At 36.5% G+C, this 27,987-nt stretch overlaps 1 protein-coding gene across 1 annotated transcript in view; it reads left to right on the top strand.

Annotated features, from left to right (window-relative positions):
* Window positions 1-27,987, top strand: part of PLA2R1 (phospholipase A2 receptor 1) — a 112,123-nt gene that overhangs the window by 70,710 nt on the left and 13,426 nt on the right. The window contains 11 exon segments of the mRNA XM_045781034.2: window positions 626-771; window positions 5,104-5,188; window positions 7,394-7,526; window positions 8,103-8,138; window positions 8,642-8,799; window positions 14,023-14,087; window positions 14,339-14,442; window positions 17,070-17,209; window positions 25,268-25,385; window positions 26,066-26,196; window positions 26,553-26,700. Coding sequence (XP_045636990.2) covers window positions 626-771; window positions 5,104-5,188; window positions 7,394-7,526; window positions 8,103-8,138; window positions 8,642-8,799; window positions 14,023-14,087; window positions 14,339-14,442; window positions 17,070-17,209; window positions 25,268-25,385; window positions 26,066-26,196; window positions 26,553-26,700 — 1,264 coding nt within the window.

The raw sequence follows: 27,987 nt of genomic DNA, 5'->3' as shown, positions 1-27,987 counted from the left end.
TCTCCATTTGACTGACGTCTTCCTGCTACTGTGAGGACACCTGAGAAACGCAGAGAATTTAGGCACAGCTAAGACCCAAAGATTTTAGTAATATACTTGTCCTACGTCCCAGATCTCATTTCTCATTTCCTGCCGTGGGTCAGCCAGATTCATGATCCTTCAGCCAATTCTAATTTGTCAGAAGGCAATCTGGTGGAAAAGAAATTCATGGGTTCTTGAAGCAAGGAGTGCCGGACCTAATTCTAGCTCTGCCTATCTGTAGCTGTGTGACCAGAAATTTGTAACCTCTCTTAGCCTGACTGTCTGCATCTCTTAACAAACATTTATTAAGGGACAAGTATATGCCAGTTACAGAAATATAGAAGAAAAAAAAAAGAGTCCTCAAGGAGTCTATTTATAAAACTGAGCTCATTATATCCTCCTCATGAATTTGTTGTGAGAATAAAATGAGATAGTTTTACAATGAATAGACACATTCTAGCTTAATAAATGTTATTTCTCCCTACTGGGTCAAACTTTTAATATATAATAATGACAATTATATTACTGCTATTTTCTTGTCCAGAATTAAACAGCCTCACCTTATTCATAATAGTGTTAACTTTTTTTTCTCCTACTAAACCAGGTATTTCATAGTGAAAAGGTCCTGATGAAAAGAACATGGAGAGAAGCAGAAGCATTTTGTGAAGAATTTGGAGCTCACCTTGCAAGCTTTGCCCATATTGAGGAAGAGAATTTTGTGAATGAGCTTTTACATTCAAAGTTCAATAGGTAAATACTTGTTAATTTTGAAAAAATACAATCAAATTTTGTTTCCCAATAATGACGTATTAGGGATGAGTATCCCAAATATTTGTTTAAAATCTCAAGTATTTGTTTTAAACCTAAAACCAATTAGCCACTAGCTCTAGCTGTGAAAGAAAAATACATACATACAGTTTTATATTTATAGTGCACCAAGTTCTCATTCCATAAAACAAAGAACAAAGTGGCAATAGTTTTGATATTTGAAATCTTTTCTATGTACCTCAAATCAGAGTTTTAGAGCTGTTCTGCCAAACTCAAATTATCTAACCCCATGATTTTCAAAGTGTTGTCTGAGGATCCCGAGAGTCCTGGAACCCCAAGACCAGGAGGGGACCAAGTGGGCGGAGGACCTAGTTCCATCACTGACTCACCAGTGCAGCTCCCACCAGCTCCACTTCTGCTCATTTTGTATAGAATAGGAGTCCATGTAGGATTTTGTCTGAAGGAAAAAAAGAAGTCCCACTGATTGAAAAAAAAATCCAATGCATGTCCTAACTTTACATTTGAGGAAACAGGCATTCACTTATCAGTATCCATCTTGTAAGTTTCAGAATGTTGAATTACATGGAGTTAGAAAATTAATTTAAATTTGAAGAAATATAAAAGGCTTATGCTACCTTTTACCCAATGCAAAAATTCCTTCCACTATTCCTGTGGTCATCTACCATCTGTACAATTCCTTTCAGAGTGTTCCTTATTTGGGAGAAAGCCCATTCCATTGTTGTAGGCTAGTTTCAAAGATCAACTTTCTAAAATTGGTGGAGTTTCAGCTATTGCAATAGAGACTGGTACATTTCCCAGGATTATACCCTTGGTCTGTACAGATATGAATGTCATCTTTCAGTTGGGTTTTGGCAGAAATCAAATTTGACAATAGCCAAGCTACCACTTTGTCTCTAATTTCCTTTTCCTCTAATTCATCTTATATGTTGCCAGATCACTTTTCTTGAAGGACAATTCTCTGATAGTGTAGTGTCTATGCTTAAAAATACCCCATAGGCTACCCATAACCTACAGTGGAGTCCAAACTCCTCACACTGATATACCAAGCTCTCCTCAAACTGGCCCACTTTATTACCCAAAATCTGGCTCCTAATGATTTCCCTCAGTCACTCTTCATTTCAACCAAACTGAAATTCTGGCTCCAACCTTCCATGTCAATGCCAGTATGATGCTTGTATTCACACTGGTCATCTTTCCCCCAGTGATTTGCATGGGCTTTAACATGCATTGCAAATGCCACCTGGCCTTTAACCCCAGCTCAAATCTACCTCCTCTATGAAACCCTTCCTAATGACCCATATTTGAAGTCTCTTTTCTTTATAATGGTTAACATTTTCTATCATGTATCAGGCACACCTGAAAAGCTTTCTTCTACAAATCTTGGAAAAGAAGAATGTTCAATAATTAATAAGAACATGAGCTCTTAAGTCAGAGAGAATGTGTTCAAGTCTCAGCTCTATAATTTGATAGATTTGTGGTGTTGGGCAAATTCTTTAGCCCACCATTTTTTCATTTGTAAAATGGAAATAACAACAGTGGCTATCTCACAGGATTGTTGCAAGGATTAAATAAAATTATATTAGTAAAATGCCAAAAAAAAAAAAAAAAGATAAACTTTCTAGTAAACCAGAGCAATACAGATCAAGTTGACTCTATTTTTGAATATTTGAAGACAGCCATTGGGGCGCCTGGGTGGCGCAGTCATTAAGCATCTGCCTCAGCTCAGGGCGTGATCCCAGCGTTCTGGGATCGAGCCCCACATCAGGCTTCTCTGCTAGGAGCCTGCTTCTTCCTCTCCCACTCCCCCTGCTTGTGTTCCCTCTCTCGCTGGCTGTCTCTCTTTGTCAAATAAATAAATAAAATCTTTAAAAAAAAAAAGACAGCCATTACATTCTCTTTTAGTGAGTCTTCTCATCCATTGGCCTCTTTCTCCAAAATGTTCTTGTCAGTTAGTGTACATTTTTGGAATATATTCTATGGAAGGGGTACTTTTATAAGTATAGCTTGCTGAAAAATGCAGTAGAGAAGACAGACAAAAATCCCACCCCTGAGAAGGTAGTATGGCCCCATGGCTCCATACATTTATTTAATAAAAACAAATATAACACCAGGTACTATGCTCCAAGCTCTGGAAATCTGGAGTCTCAATGAAACACTTGCCTGAATTACAGAGAAAATCCAAAACTGTTTTTTGAGGAAAATCCTGGCCTTTCCCATAAGCTTTCTTTAGGACAGTCCAAAAGAAGATTAATATAATATCTATCAAAGTATTCATCTCTAGCATCTACAGAAATGACCTTAATGGTAGGAGCCTTTGACAACATCTTCCAATGTGAGTCTCATAGAGTACTGTTGGGGGAAAAGAGTCAAATATGTTTGCAAAACAAGGCACAAACTTAGAAATTTGCCATATGCATTAGCATTATAAAGGCTTCTAGAAGGAAGCATTTTCTTCCACAACAAACCTCTTTTTTTGAGGACACGTACCAACATCCTATGGAACTGCTAGTCCCTGTGGGAAATGCTGACCTAAACGGTGTTCCCCAAATCTGGCTGATTCTCACACTCACTTGGGACACCTTTTGACACAGAGCCCTCTGGTCTCACACCAGAGCTGCTGGGTCAGATTCTCTGAAACTGAAGAAAAGTTCAAGAAGCTTCCTGATTAATTGGACTGTAAGTTTGGTGTGGGGCCACAGATACAAGGAATATGGGATAATGTCCATCGTTCTAAGTTGTAACTTTGCTTCATGACTTTAGCCCCTTGCAAAACAGCCTTTCATACTTGGGTATAGTGAGGTTTGCTATATGAAATAACCACATGCAAACTGCTTCCAAATTTGCTGTAAGATCAACTATCATTATGTCATTTCTCTTTATGTAAGTTCTCACACTTGAAATTTCTTGTGGAATTTAATGCCAAGTATCTATCAAATTATTAATCTTTAGCACTTAATCAGAAAAGCTATATATTATTACTTTGTATCCGGACTGCCAGGGAGTTTAACAAAATCTCATGCTTGATTATAGCAAATAAATCAGTTCTCATAGTAGCATACATGCTCCTACTTCTTATGGCACTGCTTTTTAATTTCTATTTTATTATTTATTATATTATTAAAAATTATACAATTATAGGAAATTGATGAAGAGAAAATTAATACCATCTAAGAGGCAGTATACTTCAGGAAAAATAAAGAACTCTGAATTCAGTAAGTAAAGGAATAAAAAGTCCTCAAGGCTGGAGAGTGATATGAATTCCCAGCCTAGGTCATTGATGTTAAGGTGCCTGGCTTAATCTTAAGGCAGCATCCTCCTCCTTCACGACCTTGTAAATGGTAATCATGGCAGTCATCAACCGGGCCCCAATGATCTCACGGATTTCTAAGTCACACTTTACTTTCATTTGTATTGTTCTGGCACAATAGCTCACATATCTGAGAAGGAGATGCTGCAGAATAGGCTTGCTTCACTGCTCTAACGAAAATAAAGCATATGTCATGACTTCTGAATCTTTTAAATCTTTAATTCCCCAAATTATTCTCAGAAAATTATCTTAGTGAGATGGTTCGTTGTACAATTAGACTTTATTGGTTGATTTATTGAGTACTCTGTGGTTTGATGTATTTGTCCTCTGCCTAATTGGACGAAAGATGGTTCTCTGTGGGGATTCTTGCCAAGTCTAACCCAGTCGTGACTGGTGAAGTTAATTCACTGTGCCTCAGACTGATTTGCTACAAAATTATCTATGTTGGGATCTGAAAAAAACAAAAAACAAAATCTGCCATGTACCTTTTATTAAAGGGGGGGGTGGTAATTAACCTCCAAAGAACACATGAACATTTGACAAAAAAGCAACGAATCAAAGCATAGGAAAGTGGTAAATACATAGTAAAGTAGTAAAAATTCCTCTACGGAAAAGACATCCCAAAATTTCTTACCAGCTTGCTTTCCTATGTTCTTATCCTGCTTGAAAGGTGTTGCCATTCCTAATGAACATGAGAAAGCAATGTTCTCAATATGGGTTAACTTTTCCCCAACTGTATGTCACCAGTGAGCATACCATACAAGCCAAGAGAAATAGGAAGCCTGGCTAATCTTCTCTACATTCATCTCATAGCTCAGGTTTTACATATAGGAAATGTTCAATAAATGTTTGTTGACTTCATCAGTCCTGCCAGAAGAATCAGCTGTTTCCTGTGTACATAAATATTTTAAAATATTTCTTGAACCTTTTACATTATGTTGTGAATTCAACAGGAAGAGCCAAGTTTTTGTTTCTTCTCATCACAGGACAGAAGAAAGGCAGTTCTGGATTGGATTTAATAAAAGAAACCCACTGAATGCTGGCTCTTGGGAGTGGTCTGATGGGACTCCTGTAAGTTTTTCCAAACTGAAGAAAAGGAAATGAATTCAAAACAGGTGGCCCTGAACCACCTTGGTCAACCATCCAAGAGAACCTGGAAATAATGACCATATTTCCTGTGACTCAGACCCAGGTCAAAAACTGCACCAGATCTTGGTGCCGTAAGAGTTATTTCTGCAAAGTCCAGGGAAACCTTCGCTAGCCACATAGTTCTGAAGCCAGCTGTAGGATCTCATCCTGGAAAGGAATCAAAATCTCCAAAAACCTCCCCCAAACGATCTCCCATTTGAGAAAGAAGCAGCTATTATTTAAAATAATATTAGGCTTTCTTTACTCCTCCTTCCCTCTCTAGCTTAGCACCTAATTATAGGAATGGGGGACCTTGTCCTGATCACGATGAAAAGAACCATTTTGGTTTATCTCTAAAAGGACAGAAACACTAGCCTTAGAAATACCATCTCCTTCTCAACCAGAGCAAGTTATTCGGTTGGAAAAAAACTTGCTTTTCTTTCAGCCTCATACTTGTAAAAACCTCTGTGAAGGAAAGAAGGAACTCACTATTACATTTTTTTTCAGGTGCAATGAAGATTCTCATATTTTCCTCCAGATGATAGGGGGGAAATGGAAGCAGTATCCCAGACTGAAGTGAGATCCATCTGAGGGCACATGCAAAATCAACTTATTCAGTTACACCTGTGAAATAGGCTAGCAAGAGCCTGCAGTGAGCACTTAATGCAGCTCCTATTTATTGAGCTCGAATTATATTGCAAACATGGGTTGAATGCACTGATGCATGATCTCATTTCACCCTTATAATGATTCAGTGCAGTGGTTATTAGAATGCTTAAATAGTTTGCCTAAAATAATGCATAAGAGAGCCAGGGTTTGTGCACAGGTTGTCTGCCTCCAAAGCCATGATGTTATAATGTCTCCTAGTTGGCAAAAGATCAGCAACCAAACTTTGAAATAGTAAAGATCAACAGAGAAAAATGATCTCTGGCCCCACTAGAGAAAATTTGTGGCAAGGAAAAGATCTGTGGAAAAGTATTTGTGGAAAACAAAAATAATAAAGACACGCTAGTTAAACATATAACACACACACACACACACACACACATGAAACATTTCCACCTCAGTCACCTCCGTAGTGACTCTCTGAGAAGGGTATCAGGACCAGAGAGTGAGAAGAGACCTTAGAGATCACCCGCCCCATCCATCTATTTTGCTTTCAAAGAAACTGAGGCCCAGAGAGTGGAAGGAACTTAGCAGGGTCCACCTGCTGCATAAATGGCAGTCACCACATGGCACAGTTAGGTGATTAATGTCAGTATGGCACCTGGAAAACGAAATGTGATATGTAGAGGTTGAGAATGCTTCCTTTTGTTTTAGTAAAACAATCTTAATAGTGATAGGAATAGAAAATTTGGTTCAGAATAAATGAGATAAAGCCATGAAGCAGTACTTGGAGTTCCTCACTACCACTGCCTAGTGGACAAAACAAATATTCAAACTCATACTATTGTCTGAATCTGAGCTTACATATTTTTAAGTAAGATGAGTTGTTGTATGATTGTGTACGTGTTTGAAGAGTATAAATGTTTCAAACGTACTCTTTTTTCTAAAGTTTTACTCCAGTTTTACCCGTGGTCCATCCACTCTTCGGTTAGGTAGCCATTAAATCATTGAGAAGATCGAATTTTTATTTAATACCCCTCTTACATGACCATTCACGGAAAGCATTGGATAGTTTCCCAGTCAAAGCTAGTGATAACTTAGAATTTAGTGATTAAAGACTAAAAGCTTAGTGTATATGCAAAAGAATCTACATCATAGATGAGACCCAAATCTGACAGATCAGAGCCTTTCAGAAGTTTACCCAGGGCCCCAGGGCCCCAGGGCCCCAAGCCCAGGCTGCTGTGGCCAGTGAGACAACAGTGCAAATTCAGAAGGAAGCTTGTGTCTGATTTGTTCCTTCTGGAGAAAGGAGTAGCTTGCCTCTTTTTAGGGGAAAAAAAAGCATCTTTAAGTAAAAATGCTAGTTTGGTTAGCTTGTTCTTCACAGATGTGGAACAACCTTTAACTGCAATCTTATCCAGACATTTCTTAAGTTTCCTCCAGAAGTCTATTGTGATTTATTTACAGAGATGCCTCTTTTGATCTTTTGAAACTTTTTGTGGGTGATCATCGCTAAGAAATAACGAACTTCATCTGCTGCAGGTTGTCGCTTCATTTTTAGACAATACTTATTTTGGAGAAGATGCAAGAAATTGTGCTGTTTATAAGGCAAATAAAACATTGCTGCCCTTGCACTGCGGTTCCAAACGTGAATGGATATGCAAAATTCCAAGAGGTAAAAATATTAATAAGATCTTTACTATACGTTTGCTTTCTAATAATCTACAGCATTTTTCCAAGTGAGGATTCACAGAAATCTAAAATTTAAACATCCCAAACGACAGTACCAACAACCATCATGACTAACCAAACTGTACTATTTTAGTAAAGAATGCCTCATAGGGGAATGAGAAAAGGTGACACCAGGGCAGTATGCTAATTTAGTTAATAACCAATGAGGATAACCAACTATGTTGTGGAATATGGTATTTTTCGAGTACAATCTGGAAGAAATGTCACTGGGACATTACAAGCAAACAAAATTACTTGTCAAATGAGTAACTGAAAGCTCCTAACACACAATAGGCTCTTGACAAGTGTTCACATCCTTTCTTCTTTAATCAGAGGCCTCTCTTGAGCCTCCTCTTCAAACAGGAGAACTAACCATATTTCAAACAGCACAACGTACCTGGTTTTTTAAATGGTCTCTTAAAAAGCAAAGTACAAAATATCATGTTTAGAGCTGATGTAATTCAGAGATGGCGCACTTGTGAAGAAAGGTCACTCAAGGTGGTTTGCTTTCACTTTGCAGATGTGAGACCCAAGATTCCACCCTGGTACCTGTACGGTAAGAACTATCCTGGCAATTCTTGAATTTCTAATTATGTGCTATTGTATACCATTACTATATTATTACAATCCTCCAATTGAGCCTCTCTTTTCTTATGTCAATCTAGAACTAATTTGTTCAAGTTAACTAATTAATGGTCAAATTAATAAAAGTCATTAAATGATTAAAGATTAATATTACAGCTTAACACTGTTTTCATGACGCATGATTTTAAAATATGCATTTATCCCAGACCTTGCAATACAAATGAAGTTTTCTTAGATGAGATAAACCAAGGAAAATAAGCAAATTATATACTTAGTAATGTATGTGTAAATATATTTATGTATATCACACACACACACACACACACACACACACATTTTTTTTTAATGCTAAGTGACCGAATTGCAAATTTGGAGTCAATCATGGCATATTCTATTTAAGTCTGCTTTATATCAGTCAATGGCTTTTGCATCATTTGCATTGGTTTTTGTTTTTTTGGTTTTGTTGTTTTTCAGATGCACCCTGGCTCTTTTATCAGGATGCAGAGTATCTTTTTCATACCTATGCTGCAGAATGGCCCTCCTTTGAGTTTGTCTGTGCCTGGCTGCGTGGTGATCCTCTCACAATTCGTTCTGCACATGAGCAAGAATTTATCCACAGCAAAATAAGAGCGGTATTTGAATACAATTAACCATGAGAAATTCAGAGCTTAGCCCCTTCTTCTGTCTTTAGGGGGATTTTTAAATTTATTTATTTAACTTCAGACATTTATTTAAGTTTCATTTAAAGCCACAGATTTTTGAGAATTGATTTTCTTGTTATAAGGATTAAAAGAAAATAATGGAAACACAAGTTTACTATGTTGCTCAATCATTTCACTTATCTTCATTCTTTATTAGCAACAGTTATGAGTAAGTAGAGTTTTATTGCTTTAATGAGGTTCATCCAATCATTCAACATATATTTATTCAGAGTCTACTCTTCTAAGGCCTGGGGCTCTATCAGTGATTAAAATAGACCAAAATTCCTGCCCTCGGGGAGCTTATAGTCTAGTTTGAGAAGAAAGACTGTAATCAATATAAGTACATAGCATTACATAATATTTTATTAAAAGATAAATAGATAAATGCCACAGAGGAAAATAAAGCACACGTGAGGGACAAGGTGTGGGGGGTGGTGCTCATGGCTGTTTCAAAGTTATGAATTTTACTTACACTCAATATTCAGAAAATGATAAGGAGTGGTTTTCCATTTCAATTTAAGATAAAGACTTGGACAATCTCTGATGATCTAGGCTAATTGGAAAGGAGCATGCAAAACCTGTTAAATAATGAAGCAGATTGCCAAGGAATAGTGTATGTATTCAGTGTTATTTCTTCAACAAGCATTGATTGGGCATTAGGTATGTGTCAGTCATTGTGATATTTGTCAAAGACATAAAAATGTCTAGAACACAAAAATGAGATACAGTCTGTTTTTAAAAAGCTGGAAATAATAGTAAGAAATAATAGAAAAGGGAGCAATATGTACAAATTATCAAGGGGACACTAAGGGGAGAAACTTACTCCCAATTTTCCCTAGGAAATCTTTGAAAGTAAGAAAAAAGCTTTTTTCTTTTCCATAATTTAACATTATTTCATGATCACCAGGACTCCTTTCTTGAGCTATCATCTTTTCACATGTTTGTAAGTTGATGTTAAAACGAAGCTCTGTATTTAAAGCATCCTTGGCGTGTAATAGAAATGTCCTACCTTACAGCTCATGGACCTTTTCCATTTCTATAATCCTGTTTGATGCATAGACAGTCTGCAAGGTGCAGGTAGGTCAGGACTACTACTGAGTTGTGACAGAAAAAGCTAAAAAACAGAGGGGTTAGGTGACAACCCACAGTTTCATAGAGTCTCAGTGATAGACCAACAACAAGAATGAGATATTCTCCACTATTGATTTGTGTGCTATTTTTTACCACCCTTCCTCTCCTACAAATGGAACACTCAAGCCAAATCCATGTTAAGCATCAACATGATGTCAGAAAATACATTTATTTCTTTAACAAGACAGCAGACACCTGGTGGCAATAACAAGACATCAGGTCAATGTCTGAAAACCAATCCATCCATCGACATGACAAAGTGCATGTCTCAAATGGAACTGATATTTGGCCAATACTTATTATAACTGTGTCAGGCACTGTGTTAAGTACTAATATTTAATGGCACTTAATCTTTCCAAAGATTCTCTGTGGGAAGTCTATTAATAGTACATTTTACAGTTGAGGAAGCTAAAACTCCAAAGAGGTGAAGCAACTTCCACAGCAGTGGAACCTGGAAGTGAACCCAGGTCATCATCTGACTTACAGGGTCATTTAAAAACCTTCTGCTGGCAGCAGAATAGGAGTGCAGGCGGGATACAAGAGCACAATGTCTTCGTTACATCAAAATCAAAAAAAGTTCTAAAATCCCTCTCCAAAAGATGGTGCCAGCTATGTCTCAGACATGAGCAATGGAAGTCTTCTTTGATCTTTCCAACAGAGCTTAGCTCCCCTAGGAATATATGCAGGTCTCCTCTCTTCACCTTTCCCTGAATTCACTCTCCCAATTATTAGCAGTTAGGAGTTAAAACCTCCCATAGAAGGAAATAGTAAAACCCATGGGTTTAGCTGTCTGAGAAGTCATACCTAGTGCCATGATACTAGTTGAGGACTAGATCTAGTTGTGGTATCAAACCAGACAAACCTTGTGGTGTCTTACATGGCAAAATTGCTATCCAGCCTAAGACCATGTTGATACAGAATGCCCTGTCGGTATGATAGGTGAGCAGCTAACTGATCTGACACCACACTGTGTAACCCCCCCCCCAATTTACTGGATGGTTTAAAATGTGTAGACAGAAAAGGGGCAAGGGAGCTAAGGGAAAAGGGTATCAATTTAGAAAGAAGAAAGCTGTAAGTTCCCGAAGGAGTTCTTATCGCATAACCTATGGCTGTATTAGGCACTTTTTGGTGATGGTAGTAGTGATATTTATGGTGACCATTTACATTTCACGAGTAGAAAATCCATATCTATGAATGTACCACTAGACTGAGTCAGTCCAGAAGTTATTTTATTCCAGGATGAGGAACTAAACATGTAGAGGTCATACCACTCACTTTTGTGGCGTACTCATCCTATAAGTGCAGGAAGAATCAAAATAGTAATTAAATACCTTTTTAAAGATTTTATTTATTTATTTGAGAAAGATATATATATATATAGATAGATATAGATATATATATAGATATATAGATATATATATATATAGAGAGAGAGAGAGAGAGAGAGCATGAGCAGGGAGGAGAGGGAGAAGCAGACTCCTTTGAGTAGGGAGCCCAACTCGGGGTTTGATCCCAGGATCCTGGGATCATGACCTGAGCCAAAGGCAAATACTTAACCTTAACAGAGCTACCCAGATGCCCCTAATTAAATATTTTTAATATTATATATGTGTTGTATAGTTTCCCTATAAAGAGTAGTAACTTAGAAATGTGAAAAACAAAAATAACATTTAGTTGGAAAGTGAAAGAATAACTATTGAAAAAGAAAGCTGGATGCAATTTTTTAAATCTGAAGCAGATTTTTTTTAACAAAGTGTTTCTATCTTAGAAAAGTGGTTAGTCAGTGTTTTCTCTTTGAATAACAGAATACCACAGGCATGATGAGGGTGAATTTTTGAGTACTTCTTTTTTGAGCCATCTTGTAGTTTGGATTAATGCCAAAAAAGTAAAAAGCCATAAGCACTTTAGGAGTTGTTTAACATGAACTACTAGCCAATTAATCCGCTAACATTTTTATGCTGTGTTGTGCAATATTTGCATTTCAAAATTGCGATTTACTCTTATTTTTAATTTCATGTCTAGGGGCGCCTGGGTGGCTGTCACTTAAGCGTCTGCAGTCAGCTCAGGTCATGATCCAAGGGTCCTGGGAATTGAGCCCTGCATCAGGGTTCCCTACTCAGTGGGAAGCATATTTCTCCCTCTCCCTCTGCAGCTCCCCCTGCTTGTGCTCTCTCTCTCATACTCTCTCTCTCTCTCAAATAAATAAAATCTTAAAAAAAATAATTTCATGTCTAAATACTTCTAACAAAATATATCAAATCTATTAGTCATCCTCCAAAATATGGTGTTTTAAAACCTTAAAATAACTTGGTTTTGATATTTTTGATGGAAACATTTGAAGACATGACAGGTTACTCTTCCTTATATTACTTCATAGATCAATTACTTCATAGATTATGTTGGCTGTTGCTGTATTTTATTTTTTAAAAAGTATTCTTCCCATATGATGCTATCTATAATGGCTGTACCAAAACAGTTGATGTTATGAAATCTGTGGTCATATTACATTTCTTTGTATGAAAGAATATGAATAAGTCTTCTATTTTTGTGATTTGATGCCTACGCTAAAATCTACAACATTCATTTTTTCACCATGGATTTTTCACCCTGGATATCTTCTAGCTTGTCCTTCTAGCTTGAGGTTCTATTCCGTATCACAACAGGTTGTGATGTGCCATGTGGAGGATCAGCCTGCTATAATTGAGGTGGTAATAAATATGTCACTTAAAATGTAATAGTTATAATTTCTCTTTAGAGGTCCTTAATTGGGGCAGTGAACAATCAGGCCATGATTTCCACTATTGTTGCACATGAGACCTCTTTAGATTGAATGAAATTGTTGTGGTTCTCCCACTGAGTTCACAGCCAGTCTCAATGGACCCATTCCAAAGCCTGACAATGGGAATCTAAATTCAGCATGTAAGAACATGTCCATGAAACAACACCTCAGGGATCCCAAATTATAGTTGTTCCATCTTGCATTATTCTCAAATTGCTGATATGGCAGACAGCCACACTGTTCAAGGAATAAAAATACCGGTTTATAAATTAAAATGTTAGAGAGCTATTAGGTTCTGTTATATGATGACCCAACACTCATGTGGGAAAAATACATATATCTTAAAGGGTATCCTCCAATTTTCACAGAATAAATGAAGTACAAATTTAAATATACAATGCCTTCAAATTAACAGGTTTTTAGCTTTAAAGTTAAGTTACATTTCATACATACACATAGCACACACACAATAAAGTATATTGATTTAGAGGTCTTAGAGAAACCCTTACTGCTTCTTCCTCTTTTATAGGTAAAGAGGGAATTTCAATTTCCTGGGTCATAAGTCCAGGATTACATCTGCTGTAATGTATGTGTGTGTGTATGCACACATGCGTGAACATGCTGTTTCATTTTATACTTTATTGTACTGAGACCTATGTGATAAATAATGGTACAAAATTAGTAAAATATAGAAATAATTTTCTGGTTGTTAAACACTGGAAGTTCTGTAGTGTTCCTTTGTCCCATTTGTGTCTCTCTATTAAAATGGGAAGGGTGCTTATATGCCAAAAATTCAAAACCCTTTTTACTATTGATGTCTTTGTGCCTTGAGTTGTTTTTCAAACAGTGTGACATATGCAATGAACTATAAATCACTGAGATGATAAACCATTAAATTTTTAGTCAAAAAAGTAGGAGTCCACATTCCTATTTTACTTCACAATACTACTTTTTAAAGCCCTATTATGAGAGTTAGAAAATTTACTTTTAAATACATAGGGAAAATTGTAAGAAAGATTTTCAATATTTGATTCCAATTTCCCCTCATAATGAGGAGGGAGTACTTTAAAATAATGAAGTTTCAGGTTCTCTGAAGATGCTAGGCCTTAGTGTACTCTTCTTTAGATAATTGGGTAAAATACTGAAGAATAGAAAGCTATTAACAGCAACCCCATTAATCGTAATCGTGAAAAGGGAAAACAAGTAGAATAAATGCTGACATTTTCTTTTTTTCTTTTTAATAGCTATCAAAGTATGGTGTAAATTGGTGGATTGGACTTCGAGAAGAAAGAGCCAATGATGAATTTCGGTATGGACCTAGATCAATTTGCATTTTATTTTGTTTGACAGTTTTTATTGCAGAATGATTGGACTAGATCTTAGTGACCAATTGTTGAATAGCCTTCAAACATTATCTTTAACTTATAAATTTTCATTTCTTTAACCAAAAAAATGAGTATCTTTTTAATTTAATAAAAATTACCCAGAACTCCAAGAATGGTGTAGGAGATTGAATATACAGAATAAAAGAAGACCCTAAAATTCTTAATTTACCTACAGCTGGAGAGATGGAGCGCCAGTAATATACCAGAACTGGGACAAAGAAAGAGAAGGATCTATGAATAATCAGAGCCAGAGATGTGGCTTCATTTCATCCATAACAGGTTATTTTATTTATCCATTTTGGGGTTTATAATAAAAACTGACAATTTTCAGAAGGCTTAAAGTCTCCTTTTCATTGCATTAGTTCAATGAGAAGGTTTCGTTTGGCTAGCTTGCATTTTAATTGAATGTGATGAGTTTCATTAGTCTTAAGTGTTAAGGATGGCCATTCCTACAGTTAATTCCATGCATTCATGTTCTTGAAAATGAATTACAACCAAATAAGTCATTCCTCAAGAGCCAAAACAGCACCACAAATAGACCAGATGAAGCTGGTCAAGAAACAGTCAAAAAAACTAAGAGGCAGACCACAGAATGGGAGAAGATATGTGCAAATGATGCTACAGATAAAAGACTGGTATCCAAGATCTACAAAGAACTTCTCAAACTCAATACGTGAGAAACAAATAAATCATAAAATGGGCAGAAGATATGAACAGATACTTTTCCAATGATGACATACAAATGGCTAACAGACACATGAAAAAATGTTCAAAATCATTAGCCATCAGGGAAATTCAAATCAAAACCACACTAAGATACCACCTTACGCCAGTTAGAATGGCAAAAAGTGACAAGGCAAGAAACAACAATTGTTGGAGAGGATGTGGAGAAAGGGGATCCCTCTTACACTGTTGGTGGGAATGCAAGTTGGTACAGCCACTCTGGAAAACAGTGTGGAGGTCCCTTAAAAGGTTAAAAATTGAGCTAGCCTATGACCCAGCCATTGCACTACTGGGTATTTACCCCAAAGATACAGATGTAGTGAAGAGAAGGGCCATACGCACCCCAATGTTCATAGCAGCATTGTCCACAACAGCTAAATCAAGGAAGGAACCGAGATGCCCTTCAACAGATGACTGGATTAAGAAGTTGTGGTCCATATATACAATGGAATATTACTCAGCTACCAGAAAGAACGAGTTCTCAGCATTTGCTGCAACATGGACGGCACTGGAGGAGATAATGCTAAGTGAAATAAGTCAAGCAGAGAAAGACAATTATCATATGATTTCTCTCATCTATGGAACATAAGAACTAGGAAGATCGGTAGGGGAAGAAAGGGATAAAGAAAGGGGGGGTAATCAGAAGGGGGAATGAAGCATGAGAGACTATGGACTCTGAGAAAGAAACTGAGGGCTTCAGAGGGGAGGAGGGTGGGGGAATGGGATAGACTGGTGATAGGTAGTAAGGAGGGCACGTATTCCATGGTGCACTGGGTGTTATACGCAACTAATGAATCATCGAACTTTACATCAGAAACCAGGGATGTACTGTATGGTGACTAACATAATATAATAAAAAAAATTAAAAGAAAAAAAAGAAAAAAATATACCCGACAAATACTAGTCTCTAAAAAATTTCAATGTGGGCCCATTTTTTAAATCTTTTCTTAATAATTCAGTTATAATTGGCCAGAACTTTAACCCCCGTGGAATTTACTTCCACTTTCCCATTTAAGAAAAATTTTCACTGAGTTCAGTATTTTTTTAATACTTGGCATTAACTGCTTCTTGCCATAGAACAACTATCTCCAGGCTATATTTAGAAATACATGTACCTTTAAGATGGGTTTTTTAATTTAATTCAATTCATCAGTACAATGTTATTTGGGTTGATTGTCCACTCATATCCATCCCACTCCTTCTATCCGATAAAAGGTAATTATGTTCCTGACCCTTAACAGATTCATAAGGAACCTGTACCCCAAATCAGGAGAGGGATAAACATGGAAGGCAATCCTTGGTGTAAGGGCATCTGCAGAGAACGGAAAGGGAAAACCACGTTGTTAATCAGCTCTCTTTTGCCAGCAGGTGTCACAACAGCCTACAGAAAGGCTGTTTTGTGATTCTGGAAGACTAGCGGCCACTCTGCATTGAAAATAGCATTCCAGCCCCTCCTTCAAAATGCCAACATTTTTTGGCTTATATCCCTCGCACAAGAAAACTGAAACTGCCTTTGCAATTTACATGCATCCTTGCCCTATTCTGGGATTTATAACTTGAATGCTAATGAAATGCATTCTATAACCTTTACTTTGCAAAATATAGCTCTTCTACATTAAAATACATTTTCCAGGAGGCTAAGGACTTTGGGATATATCTTCCTGAGGGTATGTCCATGTGTGCCTGTTTTTTTTAAGGGTCAGTGTTGAAGAGTGCTTCTTCTTTAGAAGTTACTGAGTTAATTTTTCAAAATTATATATTTTCTAAAGAATTACAAATTAGAAATGATCATCTATTGTTTTAGAATCTGTTTTCTCCTTATACTGAAGTTGAATATTTTAAAACAAAAACATTACTCTACATTCTTTTGTTAACCAAACCAAATATTCCCAGAACTTTAATCAGTTCTGTGATTGCAGTTGTAGTATTTTAGTTAGTTGGGGTTTGTTTGTTTGTTTGTTTTGCATTTGCAAAATTTCTACATTCTTGGATTAGATTTACTGATTTAGCACCCTGCCCAGTTTGCTCTTATTACTAGAGAACTCTACCATTAGCAGTTTAGTTCAATTTCTAGATTAAAAAAAAATTATGATAAACCATTAGCAGTCATAAAAATGTGATAGAGAATGCCTACAGAGAGTCAGCATTGTTTCAGGTCATTTCTAACCCATTTACTCCTCCAGGACTCTGGGCTAGTGAAGAGTGTTCCGTTTCTATGCCTAGCATCTGTAAACGAAAGAAGGTTTGGGTCATAGAGAAAGAGAAAGATACTCCAAAACAACATGGAACATGTCCCAGAGGATGGCTATATTTTAACTATAAGGTAAACTCATTTTCAAAAAGTTGCCTTTGTTTCTGTTTTGTAGATGTTTATTTTAGAACATAATCAAACAGTGGATGTGGCTTTGAAAAACCAGGAGTTGTCCGTTGGGAACTGGAATTTTTTGGTCACAACTTTCAAGAGATTTGAGTTTTCAGTGTGGGTAGGGGCAAACCTCTTGGAATAAAGAAACAGCCTGGCACCACCCTTCATTTGTAGACTTAGTTTTTGCTATTGACACAGTCATTCATTGTGCTGTGTGACTGTTTCATTAGGCGTGATGCATGCGAGCCTGTGTAACTAGACCCTGCCCCCAAATGAGCTGTCAACTCCAAAGGGCACAGCCTCCATCTTCTCCTTTTGTGTCTTCCCTGCCTGGAGCAGGCCCAGAGCTCCGCCCGCCTTGTGAATTGACCCACTAATAACATAACTCAGTCAATGTCATCTTGAGCCTCATAAAGCTGGTGCTTCCATGCAGAATTGAAAAAAATTTTTTTTAATTGCCAGTGGGGATATTGTAAACCAGATTTATTATTTCTGATACTGCCTCCAATTAAGGCCAAGACTTTCCCTCCACTCCTTATGTTTTATAATAAAATAACTTTATAGGCCTTAGGTGGAAGTAATTAAAATGCATTCCAAATTATAAATGTTTCATTCTTTGATAATGGAAAAACCCACACTGTGTCATAATTTAATATGTTAATATGAAATTTCTCTTTGATAGTGGACAGCCAGTTTTCAATCTGTATGTTCAGTTACATTTGGCAGAGCCTTCTCTTCTTTGTGATCTTCTTCTCATTGTTAATTTGTGTTGTGGGGCCATTTGGATTTTACAGGTATTTGTTGAGCACCTAATATATATTTGGCATTGATTTTTTTTAATTGTGGTAAAATTCATATAATATAGAGTTTACCATCTTAAACATTTTTAAGTGTATAGAGCAATAGCATTAAGTATATTCACATAGTTATACATTGAATCTGCAGACCTTTTTCATCTTGTAAAACTGAAATCCTAAATCCAATAAACAATAACCCTTCACTTCCCCTCCCCCAGCCCCTGGCAACCCCATTCTACTTTCTGTTCCTATTAATGTGACTACTTCAGATACTACAGATAAGTAGAATCATACATTATTTGTCCTTTTGTGACTGGTATATTTCACTAAGCATATTGTCCCCCAGGTTCATCCATGTTAGAGCATATGTCAGAATTTCCTTCCTTTTTGAGACTGAATAATATTCCATTATATGTATATATCATATTTTGTTTTTCCACTCACCCACTGATGAACATTTGGGTTTCTTCCACCTTGTGGCTAAGAGTTTTTGCTGGGTGATTTTATATATATATATATATGATTTTATTGAATTTTTTAAATATACAGAATTGTTATCCCATCTTATATATAACAAAAGCAAGACCAGTAACATTGTGTGCTTTTTCTGAAACTTCACAGCATATTTGTCAGGTTGTCAGGTTAAGAATAAACCTCAAGTTTCCTGACTTTCAGTCTGGTAGTCTTGTCTCTTCCCGACAGTTGCCACTTCATATAGGAATTTAAGAATTACCAGACCAGTGTAACTGCATGACACAGTCAGTCTGGTGGCACTATGAGAGATCTTCTAAAATATAGTTGTTTCCTAAAACTTTATAGTATTGAGATACATTTCAATAGTTAATATTTTCTGTCTGATTCCTATTTTCCCAAACTATAAAACCTACCAGTTATACATTTCAATATAAAAAATGTAGCAAGTATTCAATAGAACACTGAGTATTACTAAGTTTTGAATTAAAATCTTTGACAATTAGTTCTTTTTTAACATATTCTACTGCAGTAACATATATTTAAAATAAAATATGCCATTTTAACCATTTTTAAGTGTATGATTTAGTGGTATTAATTACATTCACAATGTTGTTCAACCATCCCCTCTATTTCCAAAACTTATCATCATACCAGACAGAAACTCTGTAACTATTAAGCAGTAACTCCCAATTCCCCATCCCTCCAGCCCATGGTGAGTTCTAATCTATTTCCTATCTCTGTGAATTTGCCTGTTTAGATATTTCACATAAGTGAATTCATACGATATTTGTCCTTTTGTTTCTGGCTTATTTCACTCTGTGTAAAGTTTTCAAATTTTATCCATATAATAGCTTGTATCAGAACTTCATCCCTTTTTATGACTGAATAATATTCCATGCCACATTTTGTTTTTCCTGTCATCTGTTGAGGGACTTGGGTTGTTTCCACTTTCTGGTTGTTGTGAATAAATCTACAGTGAACATTGGCACACAGGTATCTGCTGGAGTCCCTGTTTTCACTTCTTTGGGGTATATGCCTAGGAATGGAATTACTCATATATCAATTCTATGTTTAACTTTTTGAGGAACCAGTAAACTGTTTTTGATGTGGCTAAACCATTTTACAAGCCTACCAGCAGCATATGCTAGCAATTTCTCCACATCTTTTTTTTAAAGATTTTATGTATATATTTGAGAGAGAGAGAGAGAGAGAGAGAACAAGCAGGGGGAGGGGCAGAGAAAGAATCAACCTAAGCCGAAGGCAGATGCTTAACAGACTGAACCACTCAGGCGCTCCTTCTCCACATCTTTAGCAGCACTTGTTATTATCTTTTTAATTATTGCCATCCTAGTGCATCTCTAGTGTTATCTTATTGTGGTTTGATTTACATTTCCCTAATGGCTAATGATATTGAGTATCTTTTCATGTGCTTATTGGCCACTTGTATATTGTCTTGGAAGAATGTCTATTCTTTTACTTGGCTTATTTGTCTTTTTATTGTAGAGTTGTAGGAGTTCTTTACATATTCTAGATATTAAGCTCCTATCAGATACATGTTTTGCAAGTATTTTCTCCCATTCTATAAGCTTGCCTCTTCTAATGTCCTTTCATGCACAAAAGTTTTAATTTTAACAAAGTCCAATTTATCTAATTTTTCTTTTGTTATTCATGCTTTTGGTGCCATATCTAAGAATAGGTTGCCAAACCCAAGGTCATAAAAATTTACTTCTTATGTTTCTTCTAAGAGGTTTATGGTTTTAGCTCTTATATTAAGGTTTTGGTCTATTTTTAGTTAATTTTCGTACCTTGCAACTACTAGGACAGATGCATCTTGGAGTGCTCTGTATGGAACAGCCACAAGGGAATGCCTATCTTGTCTCAAAATCACACCTTTGCTGCAGACAGTGAGCAACCCCAAAGTATGAACACAACTGTGTTAGTTACTAATCATAATTTCTCTATGTGTCGAAGAGGATATTTTAAGGAACTTCACAGCAAATAAAATCCTTGGCATTAGAGAAATAATTCTCAGAAACTCTCAATGGTTGTTTTTGGTTCAGGCCTTGGCTATTATCCTCTCCCCAAACTTCTCTATCTGCACAGCTTAACTCCTGTCCATGTTTTCTCCTTTGTAAGTATATTGAGCATGTATGTATAGAGGCATGGTAGCAGTGATGGTGGAGCAGACTCAGGGCAGGAGAGCAAATGAATGCCTCCTTTGACAGAAATAGAAAAGGGCCTGAGTAAAGCACAAACACATACATGAGAGGAGAAAGGCTTTCTGAAGCAGGATTGGAGAGGATTAAAAATCCTTGTATAGCTCAAAGTTTAAAAAAACTTTATTGATAACTAACAGCTAGATGAGTGGTTCACAGCCCTGATCAAATACTTAGAATCACCCCGTGAGCTTTTCAAAAATGTCAAGGTGCAGGAGACATCCTAAAGATTCTGACTTAATTGATCTGCATTGGGTCTACTTATCAGTGTTTTTTAAAAACTCCCTCGGTTATTCAAATGTGCAGCCAATATTTGCCCAGCAATGCAATAGTTGCACAACTTAGTCTTTGAATCATTCAGAGGATTTGACTAATAAATCCTGTCACAGCAGGCTACCTGAAAAAGGCGATCTTTTGGAGGGTGAGGTTATAGGGTCCTGAAGTGTCCCCACCCACCACACCTTCCCTTGCATAGAGATGGCTAAAATCCCACCATTGGAGTCTCACTCCTTTGCCTTGACTCTATTTTTGTTTTTAAGGGAAGTATTTCTGAGATTGCCTCATCTGTCATCTACACCTTGGAATAAGTGGGCTTATCAGATCATTAGAAAAACTGGTAATAGGAGGATTGAAAACAGAGAGGAGGAGAGCCCCACGGGGATGGCTCCCTTGATTAACAAAGTTACAGAAGGAAAACTGGGAGGTAGCAATGACAGGCATTATTCACGTCACAGTTCCGAATGAGCATCAGTATGGTATGTCCCACTAAATTTTGTTTCTTGTTTGTCAATTTCCTAGAGCTAATTTTTTTTCTGAGAAAAAAATCCTAGTTGGTTGACTAATTATCCACCTTTAAGAGTTTAAAACTGAGCTACCAGAACTTTAGCATCTTTTCTAATGTTTCATCAATTATTTTCTCTGTGTTTGATGATGTATGAGTCTTGACCTGGGATTACCCCTAGAAAAGTGAGTCATCTAAGATACTTGTCATGGCAGAGCTGTAAGCAGAAACAATTCTAAGTGTGCATGTGCTTGTGTGTGTATTAGGTTAACTTGTATGCTTCTACTCATGTATTTTTTTTAATTAATTAATTAATTTATTTATTTATTTATTTATTTATTTATGGGAGAAAGAACAGGAGCAGGAGAGTGGGGGGAAGAGCAGAGGGAGAAGCAGACTTCCCACTGAGCAAGGAGCCCAATGCAGGGCTCAGTCCTGGGACTCTGTGGTCATGACCAGAGCCAAAGGCAGACACCTAACTGACTGAGCTACCCAGGCACCCCTACTCATACATTTTTATACAAGGATCTGGATTGAATGCTAATGGCTGCTTTGCACATCTAGTCTGAGATTAGCCAAAATTTGATTTCATGCACAAGATAGCTTTTCCTTTAAAAAAAAACTCTCCTCTTTTCTAAAAAATGTATTGACATCATTAACACTTTATTCATTCATTCATTCACTAAACTATGTTGGATATTGATAATTTGATGGTGAGGAAAAACTGACATAATCACTTCTCTTTTGTAGTTTACAGACTAAAGGGGGAATAAACATTAGTAAACCAATCAGGAGTATAACTCTATAACTGTCACACATGCGATGAAGGGGGAGTTACATAGTTCTCTAAAAGTTTTTAACAGGAGAACTTGACTGAGGTGGTTAGAAGGATAAGAAGCATTGAAAGCAGGGGGGTACGGCATGTGCTAAAGTCCTGTGGTGAGTGGGAATGTAACCTACTGAAGAAACTAAAGGAAGCATAGAGAACTAGAGTGTGAAAAGTGAGATGAAAAAGTTTCTGTTTTTATCCTAAGAACAATAGGAAGCCCCTCAAGGGTTTTAACTAAAGAAGGACATGATCAGGACTGATTTTTGAAAAGAATCATTCATGCTGGAATGGCAAAGACAGATTGGAGGAAGCAAGGATGAGGAAGGTTTTAGGGGTGGTTGGGAAGCTACTGTAATAGTCCAGGCAAGACAGAAGTAGTTTGGGCCAAGATGGTGAAGGCAGAGACTGTGAGGTGGCAGGAATGGGAAGAATGAGGGGAGGACTCCGAGAAATGGGATGTATGTCTAAATGGTAATTGAAAGGGGGATGGAGTGGGAAGTCAAGAGGACTCCCAGGTTTCAAGCTTATATAAATGCATGGCTGACTTTGCCAGTCAACATTGCTAAGAACACTGGAAAAGGACCAAGTTTGGGGGAAAGGTCATAAATTCCATATTCAAATTTTGAACTGGAAATGACTTTCAGATAAAAAAAGAATTTTATATTCAAAGCTTGTTTGCAATACAGTAGGATATCCTTAATTCATAGCAATAATAAGAGATGCATTAAACTTGATCACATTTTGCAAATTAGTAAGTAAATAAATTATTTAAAATTGAGCGCTGTACTTCATCTTACTGCTTTGCTTTAATTACTAATGACACCACTTTGAACTGTGTTAGTAAATACGTTTTTGGGTTTTTTTAGGAACAATGAAGTTGTGGTAATAGGAAATAGTCAAGCTAGTAAATCGTGGCTGAGGCAAACGTGGGGGGATGGTGGTGTAGAAGGGTAGGATGGGGGGGGCGTGTGTGTGTTTTCTGGAAAGATTTATTGAGCTATCTAAACCAACGAGGTTCATTGGTATTTATGAATGGTTCATTAGTGTGACTATCTGAACACAAGGTGAATTCACATTAAATGATAAGACTGCCTAATAATTAGTGTGTGCCACTCTTTGGAATTTGTAATTAGAGAAAAGAGGCAAAATGAAAGGAGACAGATAAAGGAATAGTTGTTATAAAATTAAAATCCTTTAAAGCCAATTCTGTTTTTTTGTGAAGCAAACAAGGTAAAGAGGACCAGAAGAATTGAAATTGTACTTCCTCGTTAGTTGGTAACTCCAGGCTTCATCAATGTTTCTGTTTTTTTATCCCCAAAACAGTGGACAATCCCTGATAGACAGATAGATAGATAGATAGATAGATAGATAGATAGATAGATAGATAGAGATTTATGGAAAATCCCTAATAGTCACTAAAGAGTGACATGATCAGGATTAAGTTCTGAAAAGAACTGCCTGTGCACTATTGACATTTGGAGCTGGGTAATTCTTTGTTATGAGGGGACTGACCTGTGAGTTATACAATCCTTAGCAGAATCCCTGTACTCTATCCACCAACAGCAAAGCTCCCCCCTTGAGCTGTGACGAACAAAAATGTCTCCAGATATTATTGAATGCTCCCCTTTGAGAACCATTGGACTAAATCTAGAAGGCCTGAGAATGTCATTTGACAACTATTTAGGGGTCTCTTGGCTTTAATCATATTCCATAAATATATTTACTGGGGAACTTCTTTGTTATGATGTTCAAAGAAGAGTGACACTTAGTCTCTCTGCTTTTTAAGGAGTTTATGGTGATGGGGAAGGATTGTGAGACTGACAAATATAGAAATTAAAGGATGAGGAAAGATATCATTCCAAAGGAGGATGGGGAAGGATGCTCTCTCAAGTGTCGGCTTCCACTCTAGCCTAGAATTATCTTGTAACTGGAGTTTTCTCGGCGGTGAAATCTTGAGCTCTAACCTATCAATGACTTATTTCATTGATAAGAGAACAGTCCACATGGAATATCCTTTGTATACAATCCCTCCTGACTTCTCTGGAACTTTGCCTGACCCCCTATAGCCTTTCTTTTCTATCTCTCCCTCTCCCCTGATTCCACCTGGCCCTATTAACATGTTTAAATTTCAGTGATCTTTGGCTGAAGGTGGGGGGGTATCTTCAACCCTCCCTGACCTGTCCAGTAGTTACTGTTCCATTTCTCACTCCATAATGACTAACCCTGCCATGCCACAGATATGATTCTCTCATGAGTAACAATCAAGTCTCATTGCCAAATCCCATAGCCTTCTTTTTATGTTCCATTGACACTACTAGCCACCCTCCCTTCTGTTTCTCCTTCCTAGGTTTCCTTGGTTCTGCCCTGGCTTCCCTTTCCAGCTGTGCTCTGTTTTTTCTTTTCTGGCTCTTCTTTGTAGACTTACAAATCACATAGCTAACTCAAGTAATTAATCAATTAAAATACCTGATGTGGTTTGATTCCCTAGTATTCCTCTCTCACTTAAAGTGAGGAAGTATATTCATAAATAAAATTGAACTAAGCTATTAATTGCTACCTCCAAATTTTTTTTTAAACTAAATCTACCACTATACACTTTGCAATCAGGCTGGCTCCTTTTTAAAAGGAATACTATTTTTCACTGAGCAGAAGACATTGTTCTGATATCCTGCATAACAAAACACATCCTTGCTTCTGTTTCAGCCAGATACAACTGCATGCAAATATTGACTTACCCTAAAAGCTGGTCCTCTGTTTTACTTTCATAACTTTGGAGGGGCTCAAAGAAAAAAATGAGGCATTTCTGCTTCAGAAAATTATAAAGAATTCTAAAGGTTGATCCTCAGTGTCTTTGGGAGGTTTTTAACTCATTTAGAAAAATATGGAAATGAATGCTTTTTTTGGGACATTTTTTTAAAGTGCCTTTTGGTGAAAATCCCCAAAGACCCAAGTAATTGGAAGAACTGGACGTCTGCTCAAGATTTCTGTGTTGAAGAAGGAGGGACACTAGTCGCCATTGAAAATGAGGTGGAGCAAGGTAGAGTACTCGATGTTCAATCAGCAAAAATAACCATTTTTCTTCAAATATTATCAAAATGTTCCCCCACAACACTAGTATTTCCAAATCTACATTTTAAGTATTATATTGCTGATGACGCATAAATTTTCAGTTTAACCTGTAAGTTTATATCACGACATCTGTAAAAGGATATTGTATTGCTTATAAACTGCTGATTTTTGGAGGCTTTTGTCCCCCCAGTAGTCATGGAAAAAATAAGGACATATTTATGATCTTTATTTCAAAATGGCTAAAATAATCTGAGGTATACTCTTTTATAATTGCGTCGTATAATTTTTAGGTCTCTTTAGATTTACCTGTACACTTGTATTTGATATTTAGGCAATTGTATGCTTCAGTTTAAGTATAGTAGATAAATCCTCTTTTGTTTAGAAAGGCATTGAATGAACACTGGAAATAGTTTTGTTAATGATATGATGAAATCCCAGGCTTAGCCAGCTAATGTGTGTCAATTTAAACTGAAACAAAAGTGAAAGAGACTGCATTACCTTAATAAGAACAAAGTAACAAATTCCTACAATTGATTGGTAATTAAGTTTTGCTGTCATTTAAATAAAATCATAGCTATAAACAGAATTCAATGATTACCCAAATGGTTTATATGGTATTAAATCTGATAATGTATTCCTATTTTTCAGCTTTCATTACTATGAATCTTTTTGGCCAGACCACTAATGTGTGGATAGGGTTACAAAATGATAATTATGTAAAATGGGTAAATGGAAAGCCTGTGGCATACTCTAACTGGTCTCCATTTGATGTAATAAATGTAAGTTTTCAGATTTATTTTTTAGAAATCATTTTAGCAAGAGATCTTATTTGATACTTACTAAAGTATTTTTTTACTTCTTATACTTTATAAGCATAAATTTTTATTAGTCTGTTACTAATATATTAATTTTAATAATGTAATTACATATCATTTTCATGTGTTCCACTAATATAATTACTCTCACAATAATTATTTATCTTGTAGGTTATGAACTGATCTGTGAACAGGTTTATTAAATGCAAATAAAGGAATAATAGTGTTTGAATTTTTTTAATTGTCCTTAATAAAAATGTCAGCGTTACAATAATGCTGTATTTTACCATTTTCTTGAAAACATATGTATCTTTCTAAAGATTCCAAGTCATAACACCACTGAAGTTCAAAAACATATTCCTGTCTGTGCCTTGCTATCAAGTAATCCCAATTTTCATTTCACTGGAAAATGGTATTTTGAAGACTGTGGAAAAGAAGGTCATGGGTTTGTTTGTGAAAAAATACAGGGTAAGAAATATTTGCTTTTTTATTCCTTTCATCTTTATGCCCCACTCTTCTCTTCCATATTTGGTTTACACATTGTATGACTGTCATTTTCATAGCTAACAGTGACAGGCACTTACTTTTTGAGTTTTACATTTAATTACTCATTTAATCTCCACTACCCCAGGATTATACCCTCTAGTGGGGTTCTAAAGACTAGAGACCACTTGAGAGATGACCATGTTTAAGTATCCATTTTGGCCATATTAAATAGCTTTAACTGCTTTATTCTGGGTTTATGAGTGTGTTCAGGTAATGAAAAATACATTAAGAAAATGTTGGAAAAGAATCAGAGAAATAAACAAACTAATATTTCCTACTTTCTTGGAAACCTAAAAAATGCTCTCTGTGGCTAAATGTGGCATGCAGCATGTTTCTAGAGCTGATGATCAGAACCCCCAGTGACTTTTGGTGTGAAATACATATAAAAGCCATACTATTACACAGAGTGGGGTTGATGGTCAGGGTGGATGCACTGTAAGTGACCTTGAATAATAAAAATAAAAACAGCAAGAACAACAACAACAGCTCATATCTCACGCTTTCACCAAGTACAAGGCTTCCCTGTACCGTACTACTCTAGAAGACCATAGTTTGTGTCTGGAGCTGGGTAGAACTCTAGGAAGCCTGTTGTATGTACACTTACTTGGAATATGAATTATACCTCTTAGTGTTGCATGCATATGAACTCTTTAATGCACTAAGTATCATCTCCAGAAAAACAATTTCAGAGAAGCCCCATTTCCTAATTCACAGTTATCATTAAACATAGTAATAGTCAGGAACTGAAAGAAGATACCCAACCAGTTATAGCAAGAGTATTATGAGAAAAGCAGAGTCTTGTAGGGAAAGAAATATCAATATACCATGTACTTACACACTTATGATATACCTGGCACTGGGCCTTGGCTTCAGAAGCATTAAGGCATAAAAGCCTCCCAACAATGCTAGGATAAATAGGTAAAAGACTCCCCATATTTCAGATGAGAAACTTGAGGCTTAGAAAAAGTAAATAACGTATTCAAGGTCTCTCAAGTTAAAGACAATGATTCTATTCTATGACCTTGATGTTGATCTCTTCTTTAAATGTCCCACTTCCTTAAACTCTGACGACTTTCTCTCTGATATTTTTGGGACTAACAATGTATATGTTCTTTTAGACACAGTATAAAGTAGGTGTGGTTGAGAGCATAGGCACTGGAATTCACACCCTCCCTGGGTTCCTTCCCCACCTCTGTAAATAACTGTCAA

Source organism: Ursus americanus, chromosome 1, assembly GCF_024610735.1.
Source record: "Ursus americanus isolate L20-20 chromosome 1, mUrsAme1.1.p, whole genome shotgun sequence".
NCBI classification, from domain to species: domain Eukaryota; kingdom Metazoa; phylum Chordata; class Mammalia; order Carnivora; family Ursidae; genus Ursus; species Ursus americanus.
Note: the sequence above shows the minus strand (reverse complement) of the source record. Positions and strands in the feature narration are given on the sequence as shown.